The sequence below is a fragment of the Mobula birostris genome, chromosome 8 (assembly GCF_030028105.1).
Source record: "Mobula birostris isolate sMobBir1 chromosome 8, sMobBir1.hap1, whole genome shotgun sequence".
Classification (NCBI taxonomy): Eukaryota; Metazoa; Chordata; class Chondrichthyes; order Myliobatiformes; family Myliobatidae; genus Mobula; species Mobula birostris.
Window position 1 is genome coordinate 115,518,915 of NC_092377.1, and position 14,100 is coordinate 115,533,014.

Sequence of the window (14,100 nt, forward strand, 5' to 3'; positions counted from 1 at the left end):
TTTCTGGCCATTAAAGGAGTCAAAATATTTGTGGATAGGGCAGGAAAATGGAGTCGAGGTAGAAAGGCTTGAGGAATAATGGAGCAGGCTGTGACCAAGGCATATTTCATGCGTTCTATGCTAACTAATTTAAAATAAGGTGAAGGGGAAATTCAGCAGTTGTCTGCTCTGCCAGTTAACTCCATGAGGAGACCAACAAAGGAGGTCAGCCAGGAAGTGGCTGGTAAAATTCAGCCCACAAGGCAAGGACTCAGCATGTGCTTGAAGACAGTCAGGAGACTGCAGATGCTGGAATTTGGAGCAAGACACAAAATGCATCAAGAACTCAGCAGGTCTACGGAGAGAATAGAATTGTGGACACAGCTCAGCATGTTATGGAACACAGCCTTCCCTCCATGGACTCTGACTATGCTTCTCACTGCCTTGATCAGGCAGCAGATACTAAAGCATGAAAGCATGTACCACCAGGCTCAAGGACAGCTTCTATCCCACTGTTACCAAACTCTTGAACAGACCTGTTGTATAATAAGATGGATCCTTGACCTTACAATCTACCTTGTTGTGACCTTGCACCTTATTGTCCATCTGTACTGCACTTTCTCTGTAACTGTAACACTTTATTCTGCATTCTGTTATTTTTTTTCCTTGCATTATCTCAAAGCTGATGTGATGTGATGTGATGTGATGAAAGACCTGCATAGGTGACATGGAAAACAAAGTTTTTCACTGTACCTCAGTAAAAGTGACAATAATAAACAGGAACTCAGTAGACATATTGGACCAAGACCCTTCATCACCATTTGCTTGATGGTCTCTCAGCTCGTTATCATTTGCACCAGCATTTTCCTGGTACAGTAATGTAGCGGTTAGCACAATCGTTTTAGAGCACCAGCTGTCACCGTTGAGGTCTGATTCCTGCTGCTGTCTGTAATGTGTTTGTATGTTCTCTCCATGACCATTTCTGTAATGTGTTTGTATGTTCTCTCCATGACCATGTCTGTAATGTGTTTGTATGTTCTCTCCATGACCATTTGGTTTTCTGCCTGCTGATCTGGTTTCCTCCCACATTCCAAATACACACTGTCAGGATTAGGGCTCATCATTTATGGGTATGCTATGTTGGCATTTGTGGCCATGCTATGTTGGCACTGGAAGTGTGGTGGCACTTGCGGGCTGCCCCCAACAGAATACTTGGACTGTGTTGGTCGTTGACGCAAGAACAATGCATTTCACTCTTCATTTCAATGTTTTGATGTACATGTGACAAAAACAACTAATCTTTCATCTTTAATTTCTCTGGGGAAATACAGGAAATACAGAAAATTCAAGCTACATTTCCAAGCAATTCTCGTTTCCAACAGTAATCTTTCACCTTTGCTGAGCCATCTTTTTTACAGGACATATTCAGGTGAACATGTTCTAGCTGGGGACTATTTTTGAAGTGTTTCTAAAGCGGCAGAGGGCAATGATCACTTGTTTTCCTTTGGTACTTACAGTATAACTGTGTGTGGATTAGCCTGGCTATTTATCACTTCCTTTCCAAACATCAGAACAGCTTTATGAGTCTTCAGCAATGGCTTCACCTGTCACTAAATTGCTCATCTGGAAGCTTTTGTATAGTCTGGTCTCCCAACACACTTCACCCCTGGATACCACAAATCTGAAATACTGCTCCTGTTACCAAAAGAAAACTCATTATATCCATGTCCACATGATAGAATTCTTTGAGGAGGTGACCAGGCATATAGATGAGGGTAGTGCAGTGGATGTGATCTACATGGATCTTAGTAAGGCATTTGACAAGGTTCCACATGGTAGGCTTATTCAGAAGGTCAGAAAGCATGGGATCGAGGGAAGTTTGGCCAGGTGGATTCAGAATTGGCTTGCCTGCAGAAAGCAGAGTGTCGTGGTGGAGGGAGTACATTCGGATTGGAGGGTTGTGACTAGTGGTGTCCCACAAGGATCGGTTCTTGGACCTCTACTTTTCATGATTTTTATTAACAAGCTGGGTGTGGGGGTAGAAGGGTGGGTTGGCAAGTTTGCAGATGACACAAAGGTTGGTGGTGTTGTGGATAGTGCAAAGGATTGTTGAAGATTGCAGAGAGACATTGATAGGATGCAGAAGTGGACTGAGAAGTGGCAGATGGAGTTCAACCTGGAGAAGTGTGAGGTGGTACACTTTGGAAGGACAAACTCCAAGGCAGAGTACAAACTAAATGGCAGGATCCTGGTAGTGTGGAGGAGCAGAGGGATCTGGGGGTGCATGTCCACAGATCCCTGAAAGTTGCCTCACAGGTAGATACGGTAGTTAAGAAAGCTTATGGGGTGTTAGCTTTCATAAGTCGAGGGATAGAGTTTAAGAGTCGCGAGGTAATGATGCATCTCTGTGGAACTCTGGTTAAGCCACACTTGGTCTACTGTGTCCAGTTCTGTCGCCTCACTATGGGAAGGATGTGGAAGCATTGGAAAGCGCACAAAGGAGATTTAACAGGATGCTGCCTGGTTTAGGGAGTATGCATTATGATCAGAGATTAAGGGAGCTAGGGCTTTACTCTTTGGAGAGAAGGAGGATGAGAGAAGACATGATAGAGGTATACAACATATTAAGAGGAATAGATAGAGTGGACAGACAGCGCCTCTTCCCCAGGGCACCGCTACTCAATACAAGAGGACATGGCTTTAAGGTAAGGGGTGTGAATTTCAAGGGGGATATTAGTGGAAGGTTTTAACTCAGAGAGTGGTTGGTGCGTGGAATGCACTGCCTGAGTCAGTGGTGGAGGCAGATACACTAGTGAAATTTAAGAGACTACTAGACAGGTATATGGAGGAATTTAAGGTGTGGGGTTATATGGGAGGCAGGGTTTAAGGGTCGGCACAACATTGTGGGCTGAAGGGCCTGTACTGTGCTGTACTATTCTATGTTCTATGTCAGGATAAAACATAATCCTATAAGATGGAGGAGCAAAATGAGGCCAATCTGCCCGTCAATCTGTTCCATCATTCGATCAAGGCTGACTTATTTTCCCTCTCCTCTACTACTAACCAAGGAAATCCAGGGAGTTACAAATGACCAACTTATGGACAGCCTCTATATATAAAAGAGATGCCATTATATTAAATTGAAAAGTTCAGAGTTTGTTTCTACACTCTCCCCACCTTTAGAAATTGTTCCTTCTTATCAGTCTAATGTGTTTTTGATGCCATTCATTATAATACTATGGAGGTATGGCTCATCTATTGACAGATGTGTGTATATTTTCAAACATGTGGACAAAATCAATTTCTGGATGCTTGTAAGATGGAACCCATTTCTTACCTGAGGACAGCCTGTGGATGAGTAGCTTTATGACCGGTCCTAATTGTTGATCTTATGAGAAATTGGGAGAATGTATCACAGAAAGAACTGGACAGAATGGACACATTACCTCCATCAGTAGCAAAGTCTGGGCTTTCGAGGGCACAGCTTCAAAATAAAGGGATGTCCCTCTAGAAGTAAGATGAGAAATCTTTCAGCCAGAAGGTGGTGAATCTGTAGAATTTGTTGCCACAGAGGGCCAGACATTTTGGCCCCAGTTCCTAGGCCACCCCCCCCCCCACAAGACGCTGGGGCCAAGAAATGATAGTCAAAGGCCCAGAGGGTGATCTGTACTGGAGTTGGAGGCGTATCTGTGTGTATGAGTGGGTGGGTAAATTGGAGGAAAGTGGTCTATTTTGCTGTTGTTGGTGGAACATAGAACAGTACAGGACAGGAAGAGGCCTTTCAGCCCACAATGTTGTGCCTAACCAGGTAAAAAGCAAATCAAAAACTCCCAAACACTAATCCCATCTAGCTACAAAATGTCCATATCCCTCTTTCTTCCTTACATCTATTGGTCTATCCAAACATCTCTTAAAAGCCTCTAATGTATTTTCTTCTACCACCATACCAGGCAGCACATTCCAGGCATCCATGACTCTCTGAGTGAAAAACTTCCCCTTACATCTCTCTTGAATCTACACCCTCTCATATTTAATGCATGGCCTCTGGTATTAGACATCTCAACCCTGGGAAACAGATACCTCTGTCCACTCTATCTCTGTCTCTCATAAGTTGTAAGCCTCTATCAGATCTCCCCTCAGCCTTTGGGGCTCCAGAGAAAACAACCCAAGTTTATCCACCTTTTTGCGATAGCACATGCCCTCTAAACCAGGCAGCGTCCTGTTAAACCTCTTCTGCACTCTCTCCAAAGCCTCAACATCCTTCCTATAGTGGGGAGACTAGAACTGTATGCAAGACTCCAGACATGGCCTGGCCAGAGTTTTATAAAGTTGCAACATAACCTCCTGGCTTTTGAACTCAATGCCTCGACTAATAAAAACAAGCATTCCATAAGCCTTCTCAACCACCTTATCAACCTGTGTAGCCATTTTCAAGGAGAAATGAACTTGGACCCCAGGATCTGTCTGCTCAGCAACACTGTTAAGGGTCTTGCCCTTAACAGTGTACTGTTTCCTTGCATTCGCCCTACCGATGTGCAACACCTCACATTATCTGGGTTAAACTCCATCTGCCATTTCTCAGCCCATATCTGCAACAGATCTATATCACACTGTATTCTTTGCCAGTCTTCTACGCCATCCACAACTCCGTCAATCTTGATATTATCTACATATTTACTAACCCACCCATCTACATTTTCATCCAGGTCATTTATATAAATCACAAACAGCAGAAATCCAAGCACAGATCTCTGTAGAACTCCACTAATTATAGATCTCCAGCTAGAATAAGCCCCTTCAATCACCACCTTCTGTCATCTATGTGCAAATCTGTTCTGATTCCAAACAGCCAATTTGCCGCAGACCCCATGCATCTTAATCTTCTGGATCAGCCTCCCATTAGTGACTTCATCAAACACTTTACTAAAATCCATGAAGACAACATCCACTGCCTTACCTTCACCCATCCCTCTCGTTGCCTTGTGAAAAATCGTAATCAAGTTGGTAAGGCACAACCTGCCTTGCACAAAGCCATGCTGACTCTCCCTAATTAGGTGTGGGGTTTCCAAATGTTCATATATCCTATCCCTAAAAACTTTCTCCAGCAATTTCCCTGCAACTGACGTGAGACTCCCTGGTCTATAGTTCCCAGGATTTTCCCTTGTTCCTTTCTTAAATAGAGGTACAACATTATCCACTTCCCAGTTCTCCGGATCTCGTCTGTGGCTAGAGGAGACACAAAGATACTGGTCAAGGGCCCAGCAAGCTCGTCTCTTGCCTCCTTCAATAACCTGGGGTAAATCCCATCAGGCCCTGGGGACTTCTCCACCTTAATACTCATTAGGAGGCTCAAGACTTCCTCCTCCTTGACCTCTAAATGCCCTAACATATTTAAACACTCAGCACTGATCTCCTGGTCCTTTCCCTTGGTGAATACTGAAGCAAAGTGCTCATTAAGTACCTCACTCATATTCTCTGCATCCAAGCAAATGTTATCCTCTTTATCTTTGAGTGGTTCCACCCTATCCCTAGTTATTTTCTTGCTCTTGATGTATGTATAGAATGCCTTGGCCCTCACCTTAACTTAATCATACCTACCAAGGACATTTCATTGCCCCTTGTGGTTTTCCTAACTCCCTTCTTCAGTTCTTTTCTGGTTTCTTTATACTCCTCATGTGCTTATTTTGATCCTAACTTCTGAAGCTTTACACACTTTTCCTTTTTTCTTCTTGACCATTAATGTTCCTTAGTTCCTGTTTAATGCCCTTGTAATTTGCCCTACTCGAATTTAAACTCTCCCACAAGGATCATACCTATCCTTGTCTATAGCTATCCTGAAAGTTAAGGAATTGTGGTCTCTTTTCCAAAGCCACTGTAAAAGCAAAAGAAAGGGCATACAACAAAGCAAAAATTAGTGGGAAGATTGAGGATTGGGAAGATAGAGGATTGGGAGGTTTTTAAAAACCTACAGAGAACAACTAAAAGAATCATTAGAAGGGAAAAGATGAAATATGAAAGCAAGTTAGCAAATAATATCAAAGTGAATTGTAAAAGTTTTTTTCAAGTATGTTAAAAATAAAAGAGAAATGAGAGTGGATATAGGACCGTTAGAAAATGAGGCAGGAGAAATAATAATGGGGGACAAGGAGATGGCTGATGAACTAAATGAGTATTTTGCATCAGTCTTCACTGTGGAAGACACTAGCTGTATGCCAGATGTTGTAGCATGTGAAGGAAGAGAAGTGGGTGCAGGTACTGTTAAAAGAGAGGTGTTCAAAAAGCTGAAAGACCTAAAGGCACATAAGTCACCTGGACCAGAGGAACTGCATCCTAGGGTTCTGAAAGAGGAAGCGTTAGAGATTGTGGTAGCATTAGAAATGATCTCTCAAAAGTCATTGGACTCTGGTATGGTGTCAGAGGACTGGAAAATTGCAAATGTCACTCCACTCTTTAAGAAAGAAGAAAGGCAGCAGAAAGGAAATTACAGACCAGATAGCCTGACCTTAGTGCTTGGGAAGATGTTAGAGTTAATTGATAAGGATGAGGTGATGGAGCACTCAGTGACACAGGACAAGATAGGACAAAGTCAGCATTGTTTCCTCAGGAAAAATCCTGCCTGATGAACCTGTGGAATTTTTAAGGAGATTACAAGTAGGATAGATAAAGGGGATGCAGTGAATGTTGTATATTTGGACTTTCAGAAGGCCTTTGACAAGGTGCCTCATGTGTTAAGAGACCTTGGTATTACAGGAAAGCTACTAACATAGTTAGAGCATTGGCTGATTGGTAGGAGGCAGCAAGTGGGAATAAAAGGATCCTTTTCTGGTTGGCTGCCAGTGAGTAGTAGTGTTCTTCAGGGGTCGGTGTTGGGACCACTTCTTTTTATGCTGTATATAAATGATTTAGATGATGGAACAGATGGCCTTGTTGCCAAGTTTGCAGATAATATGAAGATAGGTGGAGGGGCAGGTATTGTTGTGGAAATAGGTAGGCTGCAGAAGGACTTAGACAGATTAGGAAAATGGGCAAGAAAGTGGTAAATGAAATACAATGTTGGAAAATGCATGGTCACGCACTTTGGTAGTAGAAGTAAATGTGCGGACTATTTTCTAAATGGGGAAAAATCCAGGAATCTAAGATGCAGAGGGACTTGGGAATCCTTGTGCAGAACACCCTGAAGGTTAACTTGCAGGTTGAGTTGGTGGTGAGGGAGGCAAATGCCATGCTAGCCTTCATTTCAAGAGGTCTAGAATACAAGAGCAAGGATGTGATACTGAGGCTTTATAAGGCACTGGTGAGGCCTCACCTTGAGTATTGTGAACAGTTTTGGGCCCCGCGATTCCAGGAATGAAAGGGTTATCATACGAGGAACATTTGATGGCTCTGGGTGTGTACTCCCTGGAATTCAGAAGGATGAGGGGGGATCTCATTGAAACCCTTTGAATGTTGAAAGGCCTAGACAGAGTAGATGTGGTAAGGATGTTTCCCATGGTGGGAGAGTCTAGGACAAGAGGGCGTAGCCTCAGGATAGAGGGGCACCCTTTCAAAACAGAGATGCAGAGAAATTTCTTTAGCCAAAGGCTGGTGAATTTGTGGAATTTGTTGCCACATGCAGCTGTGGAGGCCAGGTTGTTGGGTGTATTTAAGGCAGAGATTGATAGGTTATTGATTGGATATGGCGTCAAAGGCCGGGAACTGGGGTTGAGGAGGAGATAGAAAAAAAGGATCAGCCATGGTTGAATGGTGGAGCAGACTTGAAGGGCCAGATGACCTAATTCTGCTCTCATATTTTATGGTCTTTTCCCTAACTGTTCACCCACTAAAAGGTAGGTCACCTGGCCAGAGTCATTATGCAACACCAGGTCCAGCACAGCCCCTCCTCTCGTTGGACCATCTACATATTGATTTAATAAAGCTTCCTGGATACACTTAATAAATTCTGCTCCATCTAAACCCCTCGCACTAAGGAAATCCCAGTTTATATTATGGAAGTTGAAATTCCCCCATGACTACATCCTTATTATTCTTACACATTTCCTTAATCTGATTACATATCTGTTCCTCAACGTCTTGGTGGCTATCAGGGTGTCTGGAGTACAGTCCCACCAGTGTGATTGCACCCTTCCTGTTCCTGTTGTTACTTGCGTTGTTCTGCTGAACATGTTGCCTGAACATGTGGTGACATTTGTGGACTGTCCCAGCACATCCTTAGGTTAACGCAGATGATGCATTTCACTGTATATTTTGATATACACGTTACAAATATATAAATATGAATATGAATCTCTGAATCTAAATTACGATCTAGTTCCTCCTGAATTCTGGAAGACCTGGATTTCTCACTCTTACCTATCTCTCCCCACCTGGTTGCCACAATCACCTCTGTGTCTGATTTCACCTAACATCCACCAGCCTCTATTCCCCAACCTTCTCTCTTCTGATACAGGATCATGGCCTGAATTAGAAGATAGAATATTACAGCACACTACAGGCCCTTCGGCCCATGATAATGTGTCTACCTTCTAACCTACTCTAAACCTTCCCCCTGTGCTACCCTTCATTTTCTGTGGTCTACTTCTACCTTTTGCCTCCACAGACCTGCTGTCTCGAATCAGAATCAGGTTTATTATCACTGATTGTTATCCTGTGCCCAATAAAGTGACCTTCGAGTGTATGTCAGTGCTTTTCTGCTGCTGCCACTTCGAGGTTTGATGTGTTGTACATTTAGAGATGCTCTTTTGCACACCACTGTTGCAGCTCATGGTTATTTAAATTACTGTCACCTTGTCAGCTTGAAACAGTCTGGCCATTCTCCTCTCACCTCTCTCATTAATAAGGTGTTTTTGCCCAAAGATCCGCTCACTGGATACTTTTTTCTTTTTCACACCGTTCTCTGTAAACTCTAGAGACTGTTAGCATGAAAATCCCAGGAGACCAGCAGATTCTGAGATACTGAAACATGCACCCACGGAGAAAGTCACTTTCCCATTCTGACACATGTTCTGAACAACAACTGAAACTCCTGACCATGTCTACTGCCACATGATTGGCTGATTAGATATTTACATTAACGAGCAGGTGTACAAGTGTACCTAATAAAGCGGTCACTAAGTACATGTGGTTTTGCAGCACAGTACAGTGCAGTAATAAAAATAGACTATAAATTAAAATAGGAATATATATATAAATAAGCAGATCCTGATTAACCTTTGTGAAGATCCTCATGATTTCAGTCACAAGGAAGCCACCATTTCCTCATTACATCTACTGACTCCAGAGCAGAGAAGTCGAGGTCCATTGTAATGCCCCAGTGAACAGTGGATCCTAGGTCTTCTAACCTGAAGAGTGTAGCTTCAGATCACTAGGATCTACGGTGCACCTGCCTTCCAGGCACCATTACAAACTGAATGCATCATCTAATATTATTCGGACTTCATAGGTGAAAGTGAAAGAGCCAGCAGTGGTTGGAGGATGAGATCTCTCCCGGTGATTGCGACAACCTTTTCTCTTTGAAACAATGCTGCAAGTATAAATTTGGTTAGTTATCTCACAGGTCCTTGTGGGATCTTGCTGGGCATCTTTACACATAGTGGTGCCATCACAGTTAGTGTGTGGCACAGTGCTACTGACTGACTAGGCACCTTTTGTTTGCAGGAGACTTCGGCAGTATGGTTCTGGATAACAGATAAGGCTGTACGTTTTGTATGTAGGTCTATTAGCGGATTCTATTTGTACTAAAATCTCTTAAACTGACCTCATTATCATCCCATCAATATGCACTGGTTTCAACTCCATCCCTGAAAGCTGAAGTGTTTTGCAATTACCTAACCTCTTGAAAACACATTCTACATGTCAGGTATTGATAGATCATAAGACACATGAGCAGAACCAGGCCATGCAGCCCATCGAGTCTGCTCCACAATTCCATCACGGCTGATCTATTTTCCCTCTCTACCCCATTGTCCTTGCTACTAATCAAGAAACTATCAACCTTTGCTTTAAATTTACTCAATGACTCGGCCTCCATAGCTGTCTGTGGCAATGAATTCCACAGATTCACCACCACCTGGCTAAAGAAATTCCTCCTCATCTCTTTTCTAAAGGGACATCCTTCTGTTCTGAGGCTGTGCCCTCTGGCCCTAGATTCTCACACTATTGGAAACATCTTCTGCACTTCCATTCTATCTAAAGGACTGTAGTCAATAATTCCTTGGTTAATTGTGCTTGAAGAGGATGTCTAGAAGATACAACTTAGATCATTGACGAAGGAAAGGTTCTGATCTGAGCAGAGGTCATGGCCAACATTCACGCTACGGGACTAAATCTCCAGGTACATGCAAAAGGAGACCAGATATCCAACTTCACTGATGTAGGGTTTTAACCAGAAATGTTGACAATTCCTTTTCCGCCCACAAATACTGCTCCTTTCACTGAGTTACTCCAGCGGATCACTAGTTTCCACGAAAATGCAGTTCATTCAACCGGAAGTGCAAAGCTGAGGCAGATGAATTTATTTGCAAAGGGAAGAAAGGGAAGTTGTATCTGTGAGTAAATGGAGATGAGATAGCAATTGGCTGAGCAGTTCACTACGGTTCCCAAGTTCTTGTACAAAAGGAAACATTGTATGCATTAACAAAAAATAGACATATTCTTATTTATACATAAATGTCAAAAAGACACAAGATGTCCAATCAGGTCCAAAGCAGCCAAAAGCTTGTCGGCATCATCGTCTGCTGCCAGTTTTTGATAAACACTATTTTCACCAGATTTTCCAGGGAATTAGAGGCTTTTTTCATAGCTGTGCATTCATAGCAGCATAGAATTATTGATTTACTGTCTGTGGGAAAAGGCGTATTAACAAGAGATGGCTCTCTTAATTTTCACATCTGTACATTGGCAATTTTACAGTCTCGCATGCTGCTTCATCATCTGCTGCCGTTTGTACTCCCACATGAGCAAAGCTCCACTCACATGGACATTGAGCGACCGGATGATCCCATACTGTGGAATTTCCACACACATATCTAGGTGCTGGATCAAATTGGCTGGAATTCCCTCCCGTTCGTTCCTACAGAAATAAAATCATACCATGAGAAAATAAATCTCAATAGATCCAATCAGAATATTACTATCTACAAAGAGGGCACATTAACTCAGAAGAAGATGGAAATATCCACTTATTAACCATCACAGTTTAAAATTATTCTGCATTAAAAATAAGCTTATATACATATTTAAAAATCAAGAACATTTTACAGCAAGAAAGAATTTTTCAGTTTTATTCCAGAAGCATAACATCTGACTATTTAGGGTTGTCATGTTATTTTTTTTCACAGATGCTACAGTGCACCATGCAAATATCTTCTATCACATTTAACACGTATAGTTATCCACACAGTGTAAGTAAGATCAAGGTCCAAAAATAAACAAATCCCTGTTCAATTCACATTAGTTCATGATTCTAGCTCTAATCTGAAAAAGGAACAAATAAAAAAAATTGCCATCATATAGGTTAGTGAAAAAGGGATGAAGGCACAAACTCAGATCCTGAAAGAAATGTCACATTTTATTAAATAGTTTAGAATTTGATTTAACAAATTTCTGTGGTAAGGACTGGTGCCAGGCATCAGTTCAGTCAGACGCTGCCTTGTCAGCAGGCTGGATGAACAATCAATCACCTGGAAGAATTTTCACTGACAACAAACCAGACCGGAAAGAGTACAATTGTCCATTAACACTTAACAGCATACAGACCAAAGAATGATTGGAACATACAAATAATTAAGGTAAAAACATGTAAAAGGAGAAGTGCTATCAATCCCCCACACCACCAGGTTCAGGAATAGTTATTACCCCACAGTCATCTGGCTCTTGAACGAGAGTTGATAACTCCACTCACTTCAAGGACTGAATGGATTCACTTTCAATAACTAGACACTAGAATACTACAGCACAGTACAGGTCCTTCGGCCCTCGATGTTGTGCTGACCGATATATTCCTTTAAAAAAAGTACTAAACTCACACTACTCTGTAACCCTCTATTTTTCTTTCATCCATGCGCCTGTCCAAAAGGCTCTTAAATACCCCTAATGTTTTAGCCTCCACCATCATCCCGGGCAAGTCATTCCAGGCACCCACAACCATCTGTGTAAAGAACTTACCCCTGATGTCTCCCCTAAACTTCCCTCCTTTAACTTTGTACGTGTGCCCTCTGGTGTTTGCTATTCGTGCTCTGGGAAACAGGTACTGGCTATCCACCCTATCTATGCCTCTCATAATCTTGTAGACCTCTATCAAGTCCCCTCTCATCCTTCTATGCTCCAAAGAGAAAAGTCCCAGCTCTGCTAACCTTGCCTCATAAGACTTGTTTTCCAATCCAGGCAACATCCTGGTAAATCTCCTCTGCACCCTCTCCATAGCTTCCACATCCTTCCTCTAATGAGGTGACCTGAACTGAACACAATACTCTGAGTGTGGTCTCACCAGAGATTTGTAGAGTTGCAACATGACCTCTCTACTCTTGAACTCAATCCCCCTATTAATGAAGCCTAGCATCCCATAGGCCTTCTTAACTATCCTATCAACCTGTGCAGCGACCTCGAGGGACGTATGGATTTGAACCCCAAGGCCCCTCTGTTCATCCACACTCCTAAGTAACCATTAATCCTATACTCAGCCTTCTGGTTTGTCCTTCCAAAATGCATCACCTCACACTTATCCGGATTGAACTCCATCTGCCACCTTTCTGCCCAACTTTGCGTCCTGTCCATATCCTCTTGTAACCTTCGACAACCTACCGATCCATCCACAACTCCTCCAATCTTTGTGTCATCCACAAACTTACTCACCCATCCTTCCGCTTCTGCATCCAGGCCATTTATAAAAATCACAAAGAACAGGGGTCCCAGGACAGATCCTTGCGGCACTCCACTAGTCACTGACCTCCAGGCAGAATACTTTCCTTCCGCTACTACCCTCTGCTTTCTTCCTTTAAGCCAATTTTTTATCCAAACAGCTAAGGTTCCACTGATCCCATGCCTCATAACTTTCTAGATGAGTCTCTCGTGGGGGACCTTGTCAAATGCCTTGCTAAGATCCATGTAGAAATCCATGACTCTACAACTCATGTTCTCAATACTATTTCTTTTTTTTCCTTTTTTCTAATTGCACAATTTGTTGTCTTTTGCACATTGATTGTCTTTGTGTGCAGTTTTTCATTGATTCTATCATGTTTCTTTGTACTTACTGTGAATGCCTGCAAGAAAATGAATCTCAAAGTTGTATATGGTGACCTATATGTACGTTCATAATAAATTTACTTTGAGCTTTGAGTTTTTATTAAACATTATTTTAAACTCTCATGCTAAAATCTTTGGGTTAGGATAATGCAATAAACACCCATCAATCTGAGTGATCAACCAATCACTCAGCACTGATCTCGCTTGAATGTGGAGAGTGTGAGAGGTACCTAATGAGTAGCATTAACGACCTCACCTTTGTCTCTCTGTGCCCACACCTTAGTGAGTTCCATGCCCGTCACTATGCTGTGCTCTTCTTCTGCTGTCTCTGTCTCCGAACCTACTTCTTTGGCAAGGACTCCCCACCCCGCACTGATGACCCTCCTCCTGTCTTCAACCCTCCTCCTCTTCCTGAACACTCCGCCTTGGTCTTCTGCCTGTTCTGACCTTTTCATTGCCAACTGCCAATGGGACATCAACCGTCTAAACTTCAAAACTCCTCTCTCCTATTCCAACCTCACCCCTTCCAAACTCTCTGCTCTCCACTCCCTCCACGCTAATCCTAACCTCACCATCTAATTCAGATAGCGGGGGTGCTGTAGTAGTCTGACCTCTACCTTGCTGAGGCCCAACGACAACTCTCAGACACCTCCCCTTACTTACCCCTCGAACAGCAGCCCACTAAGGAACACCAGGCCATTGTCTCTCACACCGTTACCAACCTTATTGACTCTGGGGAACTCCCATCCACTGCCACCAACCTCATAGTTCCCGTCACCTGTGCTTCCTGTTTCTACTTCCTACACAAAATCTACAAACCTGCTTGTCCAGGTAGACCCTTTGTTTCAGCTTGTTCCTGCCCCAATGAACTCATATCTGCAT

At 42.8% G+C, this 14,100-nt stretch overlaps 1 protein-coding gene across 2 annotated transcripts in view; it reads right to left on the reverse strand.

The window, feature by feature from the left end:
• Positions 1 to 10,481: 10,481 nt before the first annotated feature.
• LOC140201612 (probable methyltransferase TARBP1) overlaps positions 10,482 to 14,100 on the reverse strand; it is a 398,438-nt gene continuing 394,819 nt past the window's right edge. For both annotated transcript variants that reach the window (XM_072265981.1, XM_072265979.1), the window contains one exon: positions 10,482 to 11,047. In XM_072265981.1, the coding sequence (XP_072122082.1) occupies positions 10,882 to 11,047 (166 nt within the window). In that variant the 3' untranslated portion in view covers positions 10,482 to 10,881. The remainder of the gene's footprint in view (positions 11,048 to 14,100) is intronic.